The sequence below is a fragment of the Physella acuta genome, unplaced genomic scaffold, assembly GCF_028476545.2.
Source record: "Physella acuta isolate Inbredline_101_S28 unplaced genomic scaffold, ASM2847654v3 ptg001480l, whole genome shotgun sequence".
Taxonomy (NCBI): Eukaryota; Metazoa; Mollusca; class Gastropoda; family Physidae; genus Physella; species Physella acuta.
In genome coordinates, this window is record NW_026732995.1 from 739,242 (window position 1) to 761,012 (window position 21,771).

Below are 21,771 nucleotides of genomic sequence, written 5' to 3' on the forward strand. Positions count from 1 at the left end.
TTTATTTATTTATATAAGGTTCAATTCTGTATGTTTTTTTTGTTTTTTGTTTTTTTGTTTTTTTTTAATATAATTTGTTGTGTTTATTCAAAGATGGAAATTTGTAAGCATAAAATGCACAATGAACACGATTTTAAAAGCAATAAGACCAATACTTTAAAATCTGGCGTCGCTCAGTGAACATATCAAGTTTGCGAATAGTATATACATTAGATTTCTCCAGGGGCTAAGTCCAATTATATATAACATCTGAACATTCTGCACGAGTGAGCAAGACTCAAATCTTCCGAGAATTTAAAAATAATTTAAGCTGGTCTGGATGATAAATGATACATGACTTGGTAACTATACTCAAAAAAAAAAGTATAAAAAAAATTATGACATTGCAACTTGGATGAAAATCTTGTGAGTCCTTGATGCTTTTATCTGCTGAAAATAGTTGAATAAATCACCAACCACGGCCACGTTCATTTCCATTAACAATTTCAACTCCAGCATCTTGAATAAGCGTTTTTGCTTCAGAAATAGCGTATTTGCTCCCAGATAACTCAACAGAACTTCTACCAGATGAGTCGCCATCACGTGACACCTTTATCCGACAACCACTGTCTGCTTCCATGTCTCGTATTCTGCTTCCACCACGACCGATGATTCTGTCTACTTCAGATGACTCAACATAAATTGTTTCAGATTCACCACCACCATCACCTCCAAAGCCTCTACCACTGCCGCCACCACCACCACGGCTTCCACCACTAAGGCATTCTTCAATTAGTCTCTTGGCATTTTCAATCTCTTCCGTTGTTCCACTGATTTCAACAGATTTCATTCCATCCTCATCCTCATCTCTGGATATTTTGATTCCGGCATTACTGTCTTGTTCTAGATCTCTGATTTTACTTCCACCACGACCTATGATCTTTCCCACATTTGAAGACTCAACCATCATTGTTGTTGAACTTACGCCGCCACCACGGCCTCCGCCATAAGATCCGCTAAATGACATTTTGTCTAGATGTGTTGAGAACGCCACAACTCTGGGTTTGTGTGTAAAATGTTTGTCGTGGATTACAACGGAAAAAAACCGATACTTCTATGGATTCAATTGTTAGATTATTAAAGTGCTCAGGGTCTAAATTTATGAGTTAAAAAATTAATATTGAAAGTCTTTAAGTCTTTAAAAACAATTTTCATTTTATATACTTAGAATAACAATTTTCAATTATGAACATTACATAAATTTTTAAAAAAAGTGTATCAACGTTTATGAAATTTCTAAAATTGTGTCTGAAATGTATTTGCATTTTGTCCTTTAGCTCTCATTACGTCCCTTGATTTGGAAAACACAGTTACTTCCTTTTTAAAAAAAAAACCCATTAAATCGGGGGAGAAAGAATTTACCTTTGATTACTTTGTTTTGGTGTTAGTAAAAAAAATAATTACATAATTAGCGGGGATTGATTAAGTGCAATGTCGTAGTTATTTTTAATACTGCCTTTTATTTATTCTATACACTGAACGTAGTGTTTACTAATTATTTTTTAAATCAATAACAGTTAATAAGCCAGGTCCTACAAATCCTTTATGTTTATTTCTTTCAATTTACGAATAAGCTTGGAGTATTATAATTTGTTCACTAAATTGAAACAGGCGCGTTCGATTTGGCGCCCTGGGTTATCATGTGAGTGCGATGGTGCATAATTTCGTTTTAAACAGTGCGATAGACTATGGATAAGAAAGGTTACTATAGTCATTAAGTGAATCAAATCCGGACGTCCTCCGGCACCCCGACAGGATGCTATTTGGCGCCCCGGGCCCTCCTGTGTTCGCTATGGTACCTACGTTCGCGTAAGTGAGTTCAAAAGGCTATGAATAAGTTGGGTACTATAGTCGATTACTAAGTTGAATCAGGCGGTTAAGCCGCACGTCGTCATGGTGCGATTTGGCGCCCGGACTAGACTGTGGACACTTTGAGTTTATCTTGTTTTCTTGTGTTTGGATTTGCGTTTGTGGTTGTGTTTGCGTTTGGATTTGGGTTTGTGTTTGTGTTTTTTTTTCGTTTGCTTTTTTCTTTGCGTTTGTGTTTTCGTTTTCTTTTTTCTTTGCTTTTGTGTTTTCTTTGTGTTTGTGGTTGTGTTTGTGTTTGCGTTTCTTTTTGTGTTTTCGTTTGTGTTTGTGTTTGTATTTGTGTTTGTGTTATGTTTGCGTTGTTTTTTTTTGGTGTGTTTTGGTTGTGTTTTGTTGTGGTTGGGTTTGCGTTTAGATTTGTTTTCGTTTGCTTTTTTGTTTGCGTTAGTGTTTGTGTTTTCTTTGTGTTTGTGTTTGTCTTTGCGTTTGTTTTTGTGTTTTCGTTTGTGTTTGTTTTGTGTTAGTGTTATGTTTGCGTTTTTTGTGTAATTTGGTTGGTTGTGGTTAGGGTGGGCAATGCCGGGTAAATGCTGATTAATAAACACACAAGTTAGTTATGGTCCTTCATAATTGCGTTTTTCAGAGATGCCAGCGCAGTGCCTGGCCGGGACGGCTAGTATATATATATATATATATATATATATATATATATATATATATATATATATATATATATATATATATATATATATATATATATATATATATATATATATATATATATATATATATATATATATATATATATATATATGGATGGATGGATGTATATATATATATATATATATATATATATATATATATATATATATATATATATATATATATATATATATATATGTATATATGTATATATATATATATATATATATATATATATATATATATATATATATATATATATATATATATATATATATATATAATGTAGGGGCCCACAAAAAATTTCAGCTGAATCCGCCCCTGTTTGTAACATATTTCTTAATCTGTTAATGTTGCTATAACATGTTACTTGAGCTGTTTTTGTTGCTGTATATAATTGTTCAGCTGTCGTAGTTTATCTTTAGAGATTGTGATGAGTAGCAACATGCTGGCGTTAGAATTCACGTTGATGGGTTTCGTGTTGAACCTGATGTCTGTAAACTGTAAAATCTTTTCACAGGTAGGGTCTATAGGAATAAATCTATACATCTTCTGGTTACCGGAAATCGCTGAAAAATTAGATACAAAACTACAAATTTGATATAATACATGTACATAAATTTTCATCAACCTAGCTGTAACGGTACTCAAGTTATCTTGCTACAGACACACATACACACACACACACACACTCAGACATACGGACAGAACTGCAAAGCCCAGTTTTCCCGATTCGATTACGCGTAGAACGCCAAAATTTTGATCAATATGTATTTATTATTTTTGCCCGATTAAAATAAGTCCCGTTTGTGATAAAGTACTGAGGTGTAAAACGATGAAAACTGTCAAAATTTCATGTGATTTTGTGCACGATTACAATACTTCCTCTATACCCTGTAAATGAGAAAGTACAAATTTATGGTGCTGAAAAAAAATAAACCTTAAAAAAGTCTTCGTAACAAACTTTCATGTAAAATTGCACTAAAAAGTAGAAAATAAATGATTTTCATAAAATACATAATAATACACTACTATTTAAATAACTATAAAGAAAAGCGTCGGTCTCTTTCTAAATACTAGTAAAGGTATCCAGTAGATAATATAATGACCCACACTTTTCATCTATAGTTGGTAATAAATACAGACTAGAATACCCGATATCTAGTTAGATAACTGTGGGTTTCGGGAGGGGGGGAGGTCATCCATAAATGACATCACGTCTGTCACTCAGAGGCGTAGCGACCCTTTTCGGCGCCCGGGGACAAACTTTTCGATTTGAACCCCCCCCCCCCCCCCCGACCCCCGACCCACCCCCTCAAGATTTCGTTTTGCACCCCCCCCCCCCTCCTTCAAACTTTCGATTTTGCACACCCCAACCTTTCAATTTATTTTTCCAACCCATTTTGGCGCCCCCTAAGGTCGGCGCCCTGTGACATATGCCCCCCCCTCGCTACTGCAGTGTCACTTATCGTCACAAAAAACAGATCCCACATTCAAAAATATGTTTTTTATCTTTTTAAAAAACACCGAAAACACCGATTTCGGACTATCCCTTCATATACTGACGTCACAGGTGACTTACTCAACCCTATTTCACCTGCCCAGTGTCCCGCCAAGTCTCAGACAACATGTTTTTATCGTTTAAAAAAAACGATCCAGCCGAGCATGTCTCTGATCACACTATCACTTCATATACTTAGGACAAACAAACAGATTAACTCTACTTCACCTGCCCTGTATCCCGCCAAGTTCAGATAGGCAACTTTATCATTCACATCTAAAAAATAAAATAAAAATTTAAAAAAAAATTATCATTGACTTATTGGTCTAGAACCTGTGCTTGTCTAGAATCTAGATCTAGTAGATCTATTTGCGTAACTCTTGGAGTCTTTTTAGATCTAGATCTAGATCTAGATCTAGAATCTAGATCTAGAAATCTAGATCTATAGATAAATCACAAAGATTTATATCAAGTATTTAAGGACCAAAAATGTATTATGATTTTAAAATGGATTGTATTTTTATTTAGTTAATCTTTGGTATGTTATGTATCTAATTAATCTTTTGTTTGATCTAGATCAGGGGTCTCCAAACTTTTCAGTCCGAGGGCCGCATTAAATATCAAATTACAGTTCGGGGGCCAGTTTCTTCCAGGCTTGTCTTTGATTTTTCTGGGCATAATTTTGCAATCTTGTCCGTTTGTCTCTGTGTGTGTGTGTCAGGGGCGGAACTACAGTGCCGCCAGACCCCGCAATGCGGGGGAGCCCACGCCATTTAGGGGCCCACAGCCGACCATAATAATTTTTTTTATAGTTTAAAAAAAATCTAATTTTCTTGCATTTTTGACTTGATGGGGTTTTTTTTTTTTGTAAAACTATTACCGTAGCTGCGGTTTTATTATCTTTATTCTATAGACACCACCCCACGTTCTTGTATATTCTTTTTCCCTTTGTTTCTAAACCACTGTGAAAGCCTAGTCCTCTCTCTCTCCTACAATTAATCTTTACAAAGATAAGCAAACGTTCAAACCACTTCCATGACTTATTTCCCTTTTTTAAATAGTCAAATGGGGGTGCTCCTTTTAACAGATTTGTACTAAACGAATTAGAAACAATTACTTCTCTTACTTATTTTTTTTATAAAGTACTTACTAAAGAATGACATTGTATAAAAAGGAAATGTATTTAAAATTAATAATATGAATACAAAAACATGAAAATAATCATAAACACGAGACACCATTACTTCTATAAAGCTTTCATGTTTTATATTCTTTTGGCCGACTAAATGTTAAGGGGACCTATAGCGCAAATATAAAAAAATCTTTTTCTCAAAACATACTAATGCACTTACTCACTTGACATGATGTAGATCTAGATCTAGTAATTTGTTTTAACTTTTTAAAAAAAACATCATTGTTTTTGGAAACCCCGAACAGGCCAGTAATAAGTAACCTAAGTTCGTAATTTGTGTTTGTATATTTGTATATATATATATATATATATATATATATATATATATATATATATATATATATATATATATATATAAAAATGGGGGGGGGGGGGGCTAAAACAATTTTTTGCGTGGTGGCCCTTTTTTTCTAGTTCCGCCACTGGTGTGTGTGTGTAAACACAATAACTTTGGTACCGTTACAGCTAGGTTGATAAAATTTCATATATAAGTATTTTATCAAAATCGTCTATAACCATAACTTGAGTACTATTTCAGATAGATAAATGAAATTTCACATGTAAATAAAAGATCTAATTCTCTACCTTAAATCAAATTTTGAGTAATTTCCGTTGACCGGAAGTACTAATTTACGCTATTTCCGATTTCTCAAAAAAACTCATGTAAATTTATAAAGTACTAATAATATTCCACACTATTATACACATCTTTATTCGGCGTTCGCTTGGTGCGCAATTCTTTTTTCTATGAGATTCTATTCTATTTTAATAAGTTTAAGTATTTAAAATGTATTTAAAATGGATTAAAAAATCATAACTATATCCCGAGTTCCTATCCCCTGTTGTTTTTTATAAGAATATTCGAGAAAGTTTAGGGGAGATCACTCCCGGTTTATTTTTTCTAATATCGTGTCACGCGTTTGCCGAAATAAATAAAGTATTTTGTGATAGTGCCACCTAAGTTTCGGCCGGGCACGAAGCATCGACTACACTCGTGTAACATCTGCTGATGTGTGACGGGTGTGACGACACGGACAATAACAGATACCTTCTCTCATCACTGGGTTCGTGACAACTTGACGCGGGCTAAAGATAACATCAGTTGTAGACTGCAGCAGACGGCATCACCACTACATGTCTGACTCATGACGTGCGGTAGGTCAGGGACGAGGGGAGCCAATATGTGTTGAGAGAGCGGGACCGTCAGTTTTTTGTCGAGTCAAATGTCAAGTCTACATAAGTGTGTGGATCCAGCGCTTCAATCTCCAGACCCACAGCTCTAAAGATAATAGGGTCACGTGACACGTCATATGACGGAGTTGGCACCTCGGTTTCACCAGCTGTGAACTCTGAGATAGATCTAAACTTTTGGGCTATTTTAAAAAAAATGGCAGACAATAAGCGAAAACAAAATATTTTAATGATTATGATTTATTTCCTGGTTTAAATTGTGCAATGCTTTGAAAGTAAATTAAAAAAAAACATATGGTAACAATTTTCATCCTGAATTTGTTGTTGCGCTATATTAGTTTATTCCTATATAAAAGTAAAATATAAATAAAAATAGTTCATTTTAACATTTTATATGATTATTAATACAAATGCGATCATAAAAACGTGATTATATATAATGCGTATATACACTAGAATTCTTTTGTTTTGTCCATTTTTTTAGTGGTTTAATGCATTTTATTATCATTTATAGGTAACTATAGGCTACAGCATTTTGAAAAATTTTTGGCAAAAAAATAAATAAATAAAACAACATACGAGCTTTATCTACATCCTACGGTACCGATAAAATTAAACCCAATCAAAAGGTTGTACAGTAAAACTCGTCAAGGTTATGATCGGGAGTTGAAAATTACACAGAAATGTCACATAAAAAATTTAAAAATATTCTTTTGAAGTTCTCTGCATTTGCAAATTTTATAACAACATCTTTGTTTTGTTGAAATTTACATTTATACTTTTATTAAGCTTGAATTTTCACATATTTTTTAATAAGTGTTAGACGACAAAATGTTTTTAAAATGTATTATATTCAAACCTGGTGGATGTCATTCTAAACTTTCCAAACTTTTAGTTCTATTTGAGTTTTAAGCAAAAAGTGAACTATCACATTTTTATTTAAACTTAAGTCGCTACATAAATAGGACAAAAAAAGTGTACCCATATTAACATTTAATTTCAGGAATTGTAAACCATAGTTCATAAACACACATGTAAACATATGTATAGCTCCTCAACATTTGCATAGATTTATGTCAACATGTGTTCCACCCAAACTTAATCCTAGCAGTGACAGGACTAAGGTTAACTTCCCTCCCTCCATTTCAACGAGCCACTTCTTTCTAAGGGGGAGTAACTGTGATTAATGTTGCGAGACTAAAATAAGGAGTTAGTTCTCTTTAAAATAAAAGAAGAACCATTTAATTTAAAAAAGACAGCATATTGTGAATTAATTTTTAAATCTTTAAAACTGTATTGTCTCAACGGGAGGCTAGTACAAAGAATAAAAAAATTCAGTTCTGATTATGACAAACTCGTCAACTTTGACCTGCTATGGTGACCAGTTTACCTCCTGCCCCTTCCTTGTCTGTGATGATGCTGGACATACCAGAAGCTTCACTGAGTCCATTTTTCTTGGGCTGATGCATTAACAAATGTAATGGATTAATTTTACCAAAATCATTTATGTAGCATACCATCCACTAAAATTAACAATGAGAATCAATTAGAATTATTGAATCATCAAGCTGATTTTAGTTAATGTTGAATTCATTCATACAAGATTTTAAAATGTATCTCTGTCATTCTACTAATTTATATTTCTAGACATATAATATTTAGTCTGTAGTTTATACTGGTTGTTGGCACTACAGGTAAAATTGTATGTCTAGCAGTATAAACTTAGGCTTACATTGGAACTACTGCCTGTAGATTTAGACGTGGACATAAGAGACTTGGACTTGTATCTGTGTCTTAGAACACTCAACCCTTCTCTCACCTGAGGGAATTAAATATTTGACTTAAAACACTCAACCCTTCTCTCACCTGAGGGAATTAAATATTTGACTTAAAACACTCAACCCTTCTCTCACCTGAGGGAATTAATTATTTGATTTAAAATAATTTTCATCAACTTATCACAAATTATTTTCTTCCATTACGATTTTAACACCACATTCTCCATGACAATAGGACTATAACAACACCTTATCTTTGACAATAGGACTATAACAACATCTTATCTTTGACAATAGGACTATAACAACACCTTATCTTTGACAATAGGACTATAACAACACCTTATCTTTGACAATAGGACTATAACAACACCTTATCTTTGACAATAGGACTATAACAACACCTTATCTTTGACAATAGGACTATAACAACACCTTATCTTTGACAATAGGACTATAACAACACCTTTTCTTTGACAATAGGACTATAACAACACCTTATCTTTGACAAAAGGACTATAACACACCTTATCTTTGACAATAGGACTATAACACACCTTATCTTTGATAATAGGACTATAACAACACCTTATCTTTGACAAAAGGACTATAACAACACCTTATCTTTGACAATAGGACTATAACAACACCTTATCTTTGACAATAGGACTATAACAACACCTTATCTTTGATAATAGGACGATAACAACACCTTATCTTTGACAATAGGACTATAACAACACCTTATCTTTGACAATAGGACTATAACAACACCTTATCTTTGACAATAGGACTATAACAACACCTTATCTTTGACAATAGGACTATAACAACACCTTATCTTTGATAATAGGACGATAACAACACCTTATCTTTGACAATAGGACTATAACAACACCTTATCTTTGACAATAGGACTATAACAACACCTTATCTTTGATAATAGGACGATAACAACACCTTATCTTTGACAATAGGACTATAACAACAACTTATCATCATGTCCCGAACGTGCCCAAGACACATGGGGCAGATGAAGTAGAGTACCCTATCTGTGACAACTACAAAAATAAATTCACTTAAACAGGGTTACCTGGTGCTGTAGCAGGCAGTGGAAGACAAAAATTAAAACACCCTGAAATAAATCATTCAATTGGTGTGGGAATTTTTAATTATGTGAATAATGTTTTTTAAATAATTCCAACATTTTATAAAAATCAACAAATGGCCTATTGAGGATAAAATCAGTTTCATTATAAACAAGTTGGTTGAATAAATATAAGCAGAAGATGTTGAGGCAAATCCTTGGTGTGATAAAGAATTGTTTCGCCTATTTTTAATCTTAAAATGTGTTACAAACATTTTTTTAACATTCTTTTCAGGTACAAATGATGAATAGCATTAAAGAAATAATAAAGATTTAACCAAGTTTTTAATAATTGTACATAACACATGTAACATGCTAAAATTGTAATCTGAATGTAACTTAATTATAATTAGTTTTGAACATATGGTATTGGTATAACCTGTGACATTGTTTATTGCTAAAGAATAGCAGTGTTAAGGTTTTTAAAATTGTAAAGTAATTCCAAAACTTTAATACAACCATCATTAAATTGTATCAGAGGAATAAACAAAATTATCAACAGAATTTAATTAAGTTTAGATTCAGCATGCTAAGAAAAAAATTGGAACTCACTTGGATAGAGTTAAAAATAGCAAACAAATATTGGAAAACAATGAGATCATTATTGATGGAGAAAACACCAAACAACCATGTGACTCCCAGGATAGGGGACAAAACTAGGACATTCCTGGCTGCTGACCTAGGAAATGGATTCAGTCAACACATCAGTCATACAAGGTATCAGTCAACACATCAAAGTCATACAAGGTATCAGTCAACACATCAGTCATACAAGGTATCAGTCAACACATCAGTCATACAAGGTATCAGTCAACACATCAGTCATACAAGGTATCAGTCAACACATCAGTCCTACAAGGTATCAGTCAACACATCAGTCATACAAGGTATCAGTCAACACATCAAAGTCATACAAGGTATCAGTCAACACATCAAAGTCATACAAGGTATCAGTCAACACATCAAAGTCATACAAGGTATAAATATAAACACATCAAGATTGGTCAAAACAAAGTTCACACAGTAGAATTTACTCTATATAAACATCCACATAGGTTGTTGGCTTAATTGACACACATAAGGTGGAATTTAACATAGAAGCTATAGTTAGGTTGAAAGTCAACATCCTAGCTATGTGTAATTTTGAATGTGACTTACTTTGTGCGTTCTGTTTTTGTCTTATCCTGCATAGCACGTGAGGTTTGAATGGCTTGCAGAACTACCACCAACACAATCAAGTTCACCTGGGATTGTAAGGCAAGATTGCAAATTTTATTTCGCTATTTTTATAATTTTTGTTGATACACTGAGACTGTAGTGTGAACAATGTTTGTGTTCTAACTCTTGTCAGTAGCTTATGTCATGCACAGCTAATAAAACAGGCTTACAGAAATAACAAAAATGACTAGCTCCCATAAAACACAGACTTACAGCAATAACAAAAATGACTGGCTCCCATAAAACACAGACTTACAGAAATAACAAAAATGATTGGCTCCCATAAAACACAGACTTACACAAATAACAAAAATGACTGGCTCCCATAAAAACAGGCTTACAGAAATAACAAAAATGACTGGCTCCCATAAAACACAAACTTACATAAATAACAAAAATGACTGGCTCCCATAAAACACAGACTTACAGAAATAACAAAAATGACTGGCTCCCATAAAACACAGACTTACAAAATAACAAAAATGACTGGCTCCCATAAAACACAGACTTACAGAAATAACAAAAATGACTGGCTCCCATAAAACTCAGACTTACAGAAATAACAAAAATGACTGGCTCCCATAAAACACAGACTTACAGAAATAAAAAAAAATGATTGGCTCCCATAAAACAGGCTTACAGAAATAACAAAAATGACTGGCTCCCATAAAACAGACTTACAGAAATAACAAAAATGACTGGCCCTGCAAAAGCCCAGTGTAATCCATCAGATGGGGACAGCCAGCAACTGCAAGAGGTCATGATAAAACTGGGTGGTTACCTCTGTTGGTCAGTCATGTGCTGATAGAGATAGTCTCCGCATTTACATTAATTTGTCATAAATTACAATTTGTCATAAATCATTACTTACAACTTGTCAGTACCATAACCTTTGGACTTGGTGACAATCAATGATGTGACCACAATGATCAATGGAATGACTGAAGGATAAAATTAATTAAATTTTTAATTACCAGAAAAAACTTCATTTACACAGATTAGGAAGGCTGACCACATGCACTTACAATGTGAGGTCACCATAGCATGTACAGTGTGAGGTCACCAAGATATGTACAGGGTGAGGTCACCATGGCATGTACAGTGTGAGGTCACCAAGATATGTACAGGGTGAGGTCACCATGGCATGTACAGTGTGAGGTCACCAAGATATGTACAGGGTGAGGTCACCATGGCATGTACAGTGTGAGGTCACCAAGATATGTACAGGGTGAGGTCACCATGATATGTACAGGGTGAGGTCACCATGGCATGTACAGTGTGAGGTCACCAAGATATGTACAGGGTGAGGTCACCATGGCATGTACAGTGAGGTCACCAAGATATGTACAGGGTGAGGTCATCATGACATGTACAGGGTGAGGTCACCATGGCCTATCAAGTGCACTTGTGGCTAGCAACATTAATAAATCTCCCTATCACCCACTGGTAGAGAGTATGCTAGTATTTTGCCTGTGACCAGATTTATTTGAGAGTTCCAACAAGTTCTAACCTAGCCTGCTTTAGGCTGGTGTCCCTTGATACACTCCAGGATTTTAGAAGCTATTCCTTAGTTTTTGAGACACTAGTGCAGTTTATTATATTTTATTCTGTGTTTTTGTGTCTGTGTAAAATATTTGCTTACCATATACCATGGGCAACAGATATTTGAGTATTGAAACAGTTGAAATGCTTGTGGCTGATTTCAGAAGGACAAATCCTTGAGCAAGTAGAGTAAAAAACACAACCAGGAAACAGTAATGGAGCAACACAGCAATGATCTTACACACAACCTGGGATCATGAAATACTCTCTATTAAAATTGTCTGGTATGTAAGAAGTTTAGATAGCTAAATGGTGTGTGAATAGTTTATTAAAATGAGTTAGTGGTTATCTACTAATAACTAAATTTAAGAGCAACTTAACAGTTCTTTAGGTCAAGGCCCAACACTACTCACTTCATTTTCTGTCCTGTTGATTCCTGATAAAAAGATGATGTAGCCAATGCCGAGAGAAACACTCAAGTTTGTATGGAGCACAGAACGATCTCTTTTCACAAATCTGAAACATTTCATTTAGAATGTATTGAAATATGGGGATAAAACTATGTTGCTGTAGTGATTACTGTTTTAGTCTATGGCCTTAACAGCATACATGCTTGGCTTGATTAGCCATATTGACCATTACGCTCAACAAGTAATGTATTTTTAGTTGTCACTAGAGTTAGGATGGTACAGTAGTTTTTTTTATCATTTAATAGAAACAAACTAAATGAAGTTCACCTTTTTTATTTTACTTGTTTAATACTTCCTCATTTTAATATATTCATATAGCAAAAGACTATTTAAATATTTTACAGAATAATATTTAAGAAAAATGTGTGGATTAATTTAGAAATTATTTGCACGCACCTCCAGACAACCGCATATATAATGATGGTGGCTGTGACACAGACTATGGAGATAACACATCCAATACTTGAGATGATGCTTAGTGCAGCAAAATCTTTTTCCTGTGTCAAGTTGTTAACACATTTGTACACGTTTTACAATTAAACTTTCATTAAAGGTATAAGTATAATTTGCAATTGGACTTATGGATCTAAGTAAACTTAAAAATGTAATTAACCTTACAGATGTAATTAGACTCACAAATATAATTTAACCTCATAGATGTAATTAGACTTAGATGTGTAATTATACTTACAGATATGTGTATTGGTGACATCATGACAGCAAAGTTAGTAAAGTGATCACAGACACAAACAACCAATGTCCCTTCTCTTGTCTCCACATAACATCCCTTGGTTGACCAAAAGTTATGGTCCCTGAATTATAAAAATGTTGGATCTCCTTAGTTGATTCAGAAACGTCAAGTACAAATAAATTATTAGGTTCATAGGAATTTTAAATAAACTCTTACAAGCTAACCAAATGGATGTATTAGGTTCATAGGAATTCTTAACACACTGTATCAAACTAACTTGATGGATGTATTAGGTTCATAAGATTTTTAACAAACTGTATCAAACAAACCTGATGGACGTATTAGGTTCATAAGATTTTTAACAAACTGTATCAAACTAACCTGATGGACGTATTAGGTTCATAAGATTTTTAACAAACTGTATCAAACTAACCTGATGGACGTATTAGGTTCATAGGAATTTTTAACACACTGTATCAAACTAACTTGATGGACGTGTTAGGTTCATAAGATTTTTAACAAACTGTATCAAACTAACCTGATGGACGTATTAGGTTCATAAGATTCTTAACAAACTGTATCAGACTAACCTGATAGACGTATTAGGTTCATAAGATTTTTATCAAACTGTATCAAACTAACCTGATGGATGTATTAGGTTCATAAGATTCTTAACAAACTGTATCAGACTAACCTGATAGGCGTATTAGGTTCATAAGATTTTTATCAAACTGTATCAAACTAACCTGATGGACGTATTAGGTTCATAAGATTCTTAACAAACTGTATCAGACTAACCTGATAGACGTATTAGGTTCATAAGATTTTTAACTGCATCAAACTAACCTGATGGACGTATTAGGTTCATAAGATTTTTAACTGCATCAAACTAACCTGATGGACGTATTTAAAAATGCACAGACTGGATCTTTGTAGCCAGCCTGTGATAAAGGCAAAATATGTGAGCATAAAAATAAAAGTATTCAGGTAACAAACACATGCCTTGTATCCTGTTGGAATATTCTGGACAGATCCCCTTTTATCTACATCTTCAAAACAACATCTTTAGGAAACTCATTTATAATTTACTAGCTTAAATAAGTTTATGTTACAAAAAATATTTGAATAGCCATACCGTGACATGTTTCATCCTGAAGGTCACAGGTTTTGGAAGCTTGTGCGCATGTCCATCTGCCCCTAGTGAGGCGCTGAGTATATAGCTAGCTATGTGAAGTCTGATATCAGACTTCTCCTCCATTCTCTCTTTCTTCTCGGAAGATTTCTCCTCAACGCTCACTTCAGGGTCAGTTTTTGTCTTTGGTTTCTCTTGGACCCCCAGGATATCGGCCATGGAGTAATGAGTCATAAAAACAACCTTGGCCAGTTCACCTTCTGTAAGGTCAAAGATCAAACAATATACCTCAGTCATTAGGCTTAAACTAATTAGATGCATATAGCATATATTTTATGGTGATTGTATTTTAGCAAGTAAATTGAAAAAGAAAACTATCAGACCTTTGTTAAAGCTGAACAAAGTTTCTTTAGGAATGGTGAACGATGTTTCTGATTGGTCAGTTGTGTATACCAGTTCTGTCTTGTTCTCCTTGGTGAACGTGTCTTCACTGATCACATGCAGTTTTAGGTCTAGCAAAACAAAATGGAACGTTTTGCTACAGAATACTTAAGATTTGTTTAAACTCTTAGCAGAAGATAAATTAAGTGTAATAAATAATGGATGTTGTAATGTTGGACTATAATACTTAAGATTTGTTTAAACTCCCTTAATGAAATGTCAACATCCAGACAACCCAGCTCACACTCACCGATATTCTCATCTTGTTTAGTTATCACAATCGGTTGCTTAATTTCATCTGCCATGGCTAACGTCGCTGTCTCCATGGCAACCAGAAGTGTTAATGCCGAGTTGACCTTATCTACCTGCGTCATTTCCTCCCACATGGCTGATTTGTTGGTGGAGACGAGATTACTTCCTGCTGCGATGACATTCTGAAAGAGGGTGGAAGTGAAGACGTAGATGACATTCTGAAAGAGGGTGGAAGTGAAATAGATGACATTCTGAAAGAGGATGGAATTGAAATAGATGACAATCTGAAAGTGGGTGGAAGTGAAATAGATGACATTCTGAAAGAGGGTGTACATGAAATAGATGACATTCTGTAAGGGTGGAAGTGAAGAGATGACATTCTGAAAGAGGGTAAAAGTGAAATAGATGACATTCTGAAAGAGGGTGTACGTGAAATAATTGACATTCTGAAAGAGGGTGGAAGTGGAATAGATGACATTCTGAACGAGGGTGGAAGTGAAATAGATGACATTCTGAAAGAAGGTGTACATGAAATAGATGACATTCTGAAAGAGGGTGGAAGTGTAGACGGAGATGACATTCTGAAAGAGGGTGGAAGTGAAATAGATGACATTCTGTAAGGGTGGAAGTGAAGAGATGACATTCTGAAAGAGGGTAAAAGTGAAATAGATGACATTCTGAACGAGGGTGGAAGTGAAATAGATGACATTCTGAAAGAGGGTGGAAGTGAAATAGATGACATTCTGAAAGAGGATGGAATTGAAATAGACGACATTCTGAACGAGGGTGGAAGTGAAATAGATGACATTCTGAAAGAGGGTGTACATGAAATAGATGACATTCTGAAAGAGGGTGGAAGTATAATAGATGACTTTCTGAAAGAGGTAGGAAGTGAAAAAGATGACATTCTGAAAGAGGGTGGAAGTGAAATAGATGACATTCTGAAAGAGGGTGGAAGTAAAGACTTAGATGACATTCTGAAAGAGGGTGGAAGTGAAGAGATGATATTCTGAAAGAGGGTGGGAGTGAAAGAGATAACATTCTGAAAGAGGGTGGAAGTGGAATAGATGACATTCTGAAAGAGGGTGGAAGTGAAATAGATGACATTCTGAAAGAGGGTGGAAGTGGAATAGATGACATTCTAAAAGAGGGTTGAAGTGAAATAGATGACATTCTGTAAGGGTGGAAGTGAAGAGATGACATTCTGAAAGAGGGTTGAAGTGAAATAGATGACATTCTGAAAGGGGGTGGAGGTGAAAAAGATGACATTCTGAACGAGGGTGGAAGTGAAATAGATGACAATCTGAAAGAGGGTTGAAGTGAAAAAGATGACATTCTGAAAGAGGGTGGAAGTGAAATAGATGACATTCTGTAAGAGGATGGAATTGAAATAGATGACATTCTGAACGAGGGTTGAAGTGAAATAGATGACATTCTGAAAGAGGGTGTACATGAAATAGATGACCTGAAAGAGGGTGGAAATGAAATAGATGACATTCTGAAAGAGGGTGGAAGTATAATAGATGACTTTCTGAAAGAGGGTGGAAGTGAAAAAGATGACATTCTGAAAGAGGGTAGAAGTAAAATAGATGACATTCTGAAAGAGGGTGGAAGTAAAGACTTAGATGACATTCTGAAAGAGGGTGGGAGTGAAAGAGATAACATTCTTAAAGAGGGTGGAAGTGGAATAGATGACATTCTGAAAGAGGGTGGAAGTGAAATAGATGACATTCTGAAAGAGGGTGTACATGAAATAGATGACATTCTGAAAGAGGGTGGAAGTGAAGACAGAGGAGACATTCTGAAAGAGGGTTGAAGTGAAATAGATGAAATTCTGAAAGAGGGTAGAAGTGAAATAGATGACATTCTGAAAGAGGGTGTATGTAAAATAGATGCCATTCTGAAAGAGTTTGGAAGTGAAATAGATGACATTCTGAAAGAGGTTGGAAGTGAAATAGATGACATTCTGAAAGGGGGTGGAGGTGAAATAGATGACATTCTGAACGAGGGTGGAAGTGAAATAGATGACATTCCGAACGAGGGTGGAAGTGAAATAGATGACATTCTGAAAGAGGATGGAATTGAAATAGATGACATTCTGAACGAGGGTGGAAGTGAAATAGATGACATTCTGAAAGAGGGTGTACATGAAATAGTTGACCTGAAAGAGGGTGGAAATGAAATAGATGAAATTCTGAAAGAGGGTGGAAGTAAAATAGATGACTTTCTTAAAGAGGGTGGAAGTTTAATAGATGACATTCTGAAAGAGGGTGGAAGTTAAATAGATGACATTCTGAAAGAGGGTGGAAGTGAAGACTTAGATGACATTCTAAAAGAGGGTGGAAGTGAAGAGATGATATTCTGAAAGAGGGTGGAAGTGAAATAGATGACATTCTGAAAGAGGGTGGAAGTGAAATAGATGACATTCTGAAAGAGGGTGGAAGTAAAATAGATGACATTCTGAAAGAGGTTGGAAGTAAAATAGATGACATTCTGAAAGAGGGTGGAAGTGAAATAGATGACATTCTAAAAGAGTGTGGGAGTGAAATAGATGACATTCTGAAAGAGTTTCAAAGTGAAATAGATGACATTCTAAAATAGGGTGGAAGTGAAATAGATGACATTCTGAAAGAGGGGGGAAGTGGAACAGATGACATTCTGAAAGAAGGTGGAAGTGAAATAGATGACATTCTGAAATTGGGTGGAAGTGAAATAGATAACATTCTGAAAGAGGGTGAAAGTGAAGACGTAGATGACATTCTGAAAGAGGGTGGAAGTGAAATAGATGACATTCTGAAAGAGGGTGGAAGTAAAATAGATGACATTCTGAAAGAGGGTGGAAGTGAAATAGATGACATTCTGAAAGAGGGTGGAAGTGAAGACGGAGATAACATTCTGAAAGAGGGTGGAAGTGAAGACCGAGATGACATTCTGAAAGAGGGTGGAAGTGAAGACGTAGATGACATTTTGAAAGAGGCTGGAAGTTAAAATAGATGACATTCTGAAAGAGGGTGGAAGTGAAGACGTAGATGACATTCTGAAAGGGTGGAAGTGAAATAGATGACATTCTGAAAGAGGGTGGAAGTGAAATAGATGACATTCTAAAACGGTGGGATTGAAATGGTTGACATTCTGAAAGAGGGTGTAAGTAAAATAGATGCCATTCTGAAAGAGGTTGGAAGTGAAATAGATGACATTCTGAAAGAGGGTGGAAGTGAAATAGATGACATTCTGAAAGAGGGTTAAAGTGAAATAGATGACATAATGAAAGATGGTGGAAGTGAAATAGATGACATTCTAAAAGAGGGTGAAAGTGAAATAGATGACATTCTGAAAGAGGGTGAAAGTGAAATAGATGACAATCTGAAAGTGGGTGGGAGTGAAATAGATGATATTCTGAAAGAGTTTCGAAGTGAAATAGATGACATTCTAAAATAGGGTGGAAGTGAAATAGATGACATTCTGAAAGACGGTGGAAATGGAATAGATGACATTCTGAAAGAGGGTGGAAGTGAAATAGATGACATTCTGAAAGAGGGTGGAAGTGAAATAGATGACATTCTGAAAGAGGGTGAAAGTGAAGACGTAGATGACATTCTTAAAGAGGGTGGAAGTAAAATAGATGACATTCTAAAAGAGGGTGGAAGTAAAATAGATGACATTCTGAAAGAGGGTGGAAGTGAAATAGATGACATTCTGAAAGAGGGTGGAAGTGAAGACTTAGATGACATTCTGAAAGAGGGTGGAAGTGAAGACGTAGATGACATTTTGAAAGAGGCTGGAAGTGAAATAGATGACATTCTAAAACGGTGGGATTGAAATGGTTGATATTCTGAAAGAGGGTGGAAGTAAAATAGATGCCATTTTGAAAGAGGTTGGAAGTGAAATAGATGACATTTTGAAAGAGGGTGGAAGTGAAATAGATGACATTCTGAAAGAGGGTGGAAGTGAAATTGATGACATTCTAAAAGAGGGTGGAAGTGAAATAGATGACATTCTGAAATTGGGTGGAAATGAAATAGATGACATTCTGAAAGAGGGTGGGAGTGAAGACGGAGATGACATTCTGAAAGAGGTTGAAGTGAAATAGATGACATTCTGTAAGGGTGGAAGTGAAATAGATGACATTCTGAAAGAGGGTGGAAGTGAAGACGTAGATGACATTCTGAAAGAGGGTGGAAGTGAAATACATGACATTCTGAAAGAGGGTGGAAGTAAAATAGATGACATTCTAAAAGAAGGTGGAAGTGAAATTGATGACATTCTGAAAGAGGGTGGAAGTGAAGACGGAGATAACATTCTGAAAGAGGGTGGAAGTGAAGACCGAGATGACATTCTGAAAGAGGGTGGAAGTGAAGACGTAGATGACATTTTGAAAGAGACTGGAAGTTAAAAAAGATGACATTCTGAAAGAGGGTGGAAGTAAAATAGATGACATTCTGAAAGAGGGTGTACGTGAAATAATTGACTTTCTGAAAGAGGGTGGAAGTGAAGACGTAGATGACATTCTGAAAGGGTGGAAGTGAAATAGATGACATTCTGAAAGAGGGTGGAAGTGAAATAGATGACATTCTAAAACGGTGGGATTGAAATCATTGACATTCTGAAAGAGGGTGTAAGTAAAATAGATGCCATTCTGAAAGAGGTTGGAAGTGAAATAGATGACATTCTGAAAGAGGTTGGAAGTGAAATAGATGACATTCTGAAAGAGGGTGGAAGTGAAATAGATGACATAATGAAAGAGGGTGGAAGTGAAATAGATGACATTCTAAAAGAGGGTGGAAGTGAAATAGATGACATTCTGAAAGAGGGTGAAAGTGAAATAGATGACAATCTGAAAGACGGTGGAAGTGAAATAGATGATATTCTGAAAGAGTTTCGAAGTGAAATAGATGACATTCTAAAATAGGGTGGAAGTGAAATAGATGACATTCTGAAAGAGGGTGGAAGTGGAATAGATGACATTCTAAAAGATGGTGGATATGAAATAGATGACATTCTGAAAGAGGGTGGAAGTGAAGACTTAGATGACATTCTGAAAGAGGGTGGAAGTGAAGACGTAGATGACATTTTGAAAGAGGCTGGAAGTGAAATAGATGACATTCTGAAAGAGGGTGGAAGTAAAATAAATGACATTCTGAAAGAGGGTGTACGTGAAATAATTGACTTTCTGAAAGAGGGTGGAAGTGAAATAGATGACATTCTGAAAGGGTGGAAGTGAAATAGATGACATTCTGAAAGAGGGTGGAAGTGAAATAGATGACATTCTAAAACGGTGGGATTGAAATGGTTGACATTCTGAAAGAGGGTGGAAGTAAAATAGATGCCATTCTGAAAGAGGTTGGAAGTGAAATAGATGACATTCTGAAATAGGTTGGAAGTGAAATAGATGACATTTTGAAAGAGGGTGGAAGTGAAATAGATGACATTCTGAAAGAGGGTGGAAGTGAAATAGATGACATTCTGAAAGAGGGTGGAAGTGAAATAGATGACATTCTAAAAGGGTGGGATTGAAATATATGACATTCTGAAAGAGGGTGGATGTTAAATAGATGACGTTCTGTAAGGGTGGAAGTGAAATAGATGACATTCTAAAAGGGTGGGATTGAAATGGTTGACATTCTGAAAGAAGGTGGAAGTAAAATAGATGACATTCTGAAAGAGGTTGGACGTAAAATAGATGACATTCTGAAAGAGGGTGGAAGTGAAATAGATGACATTCTGAAAGAGGGTGGAAGTGAAATAGATGACATTCTGAAAGAGGGTGGAAGTGAAATAGATGACATTCTGAGAGAGGGTGGAAGTGAAATAGATGACATTCTGAAAGGGTGGAAGTGAAATAGATGACATTCTGAAAGAGGGTGGGAGTGAAGACGGAGATGACATTCTGAAAGAGGGTGGAAGTGAAGACGTAGATGACATTCTGAAAGAGGCTGTAAGTGAAATAGATGACATTCTGAAAGACGGTGGAAGTGAAGACGGAGTTAACATTCTGAATGTGGTTGGAAGTGAAGAGATGACATTCTGAAAGAGGGTGGAAGTGAAGACGTAGATGACATTATTAAAGAGGGTGGAAGTGAAATAGATGTCATTCTGAAAGAGGGTGGAAGTGAAATAGATGACATTCTGAAAGAGAGTGGAAGTGAAATAGATGACATTCTAAAAGAGGGTGGAAGTAAAATAGATGACATTCTGAAAGAGGGTGGGAGTGAAGACGGAAATGACATTCTGAAAGAGGGTGGAAGTGAAGACGTAGATGACATTCTGAAAGAGGGTGTAAGTGAAATAGATGACATTCTGAAAGACGGTGGAAGTGAAGACGGAGATGACATTCTGAAAGTTGGTGGAAGTGAAATAGATGACATTCTGAAAGAGGGTGGAAGTGAAATAGATGACATTCTGAACGAGAATGGAAGTGAAATAGATGACATAATGAAAGAGGATGGAAGTGAAATAGATGTCATTCTGAAAGAGAGTGGAAGTGAAATAGATGACATTCTAAAAGAGGGTGGAAGTAAAATAGATGACATTCTGAAAGAGGGTGGGAGTGAAGACGTAGATGACATTCTGAAAGAGCGTGTAAGTGAAATAGATGACATTCTGAAAGACGGTGGAAGTTAAGACGGAGATGACATTCTAAAAGTTGGTGGAAGTGAAGACGTAGAT

At 35.4% G+C, this 21,771-nt stretch overlaps 2 protein-coding genes across 3 annotated transcripts in view; both read right to left on the reverse strand.

Moving 5' to 3' along the window:
* Positions 1 to 359: 359 nt before the first annotated feature.
* On the reverse strand, positions 360 to 1,042 carry LOC131928286 (far upstream element-binding protein 2-like). The gene has a single exon (XM_059284274.1). The coding sequence runs from the start codon at positions 1,004 to 1,006 to the stop codon at positions 449 to 451; it is 558 nt and encodes a 185-aa protein (XP_059140257.1). The 5' UTR covers positions 1,007 to 1,042; the 3' UTR covers positions 360 to 448.
* Positions 1,043 to 6,858: 5,816 nt separating this feature from the next.
* LOC131928287 (adhesion G protein-coupled receptor L4-like) overlaps positions 6,859 to 21,771 on the reverse strand; it is a 111,089-nt gene continuing 96,176 nt past the window's right edge. For both annotated transcript variants that reach the window (XM_059284276.1, XM_059284275.1), the window contains 15 exons: positions 15,104 to 15,287; positions 14,796 to 14,924; positions 14,416 to 14,672; positions 14,175 to 14,221; positions 13,281 to 13,401; positions 12,986 to 13,086; positions 12,533 to 12,635; positions 12,220 to 12,367; positions 11,449 to 11,518; positions 11,259 to 11,325; positions 10,518 to 10,603; positions 9,912 to 10,038; positions 9,306 to 9,347; positions 8,167 to 8,253; positions 6,859 to 7,894 (listed from right to left, as the gene is read on the reverse strand). In XM_059284276.1, coding sequence (XP_059140259.1) covers positions 7,793 to 7,894; positions 8,167 to 8,253; positions 9,306 to 9,347; positions 9,912 to 10,038; positions 10,518 to 10,603; positions 11,259 to 11,325; positions 11,449 to 11,518; positions 12,220 to 12,367; positions 12,533 to 12,635; positions 12,986 to 13,086; positions 13,281 to 13,401; positions 14,175 to 14,221; positions 14,416 to 14,672; positions 14,796 to 14,924; positions 15,104 to 15,287 — 1,671 coding nt within the window. In that variant the 3' untranslated portion in view covers positions 6,859 to 7,792. The remainder of the gene's footprint in view (positions 7,895 to 8,166; positions 8,254 to 9,305; positions 9,348 to 9,911; positions 10,039 to 10,517; positions 10,604 to 11,258; positions 11,326 to 11,448; positions 11,519 to 12,219; positions 12,368 to 12,532; positions 12,636 to 12,985; positions 13,087 to 13,280; positions 13,402 to 14,174; positions 14,222 to 14,415; positions 14,673 to 14,795; positions 14,925 to 15,103; positions 15,288 to 21,771) is intronic.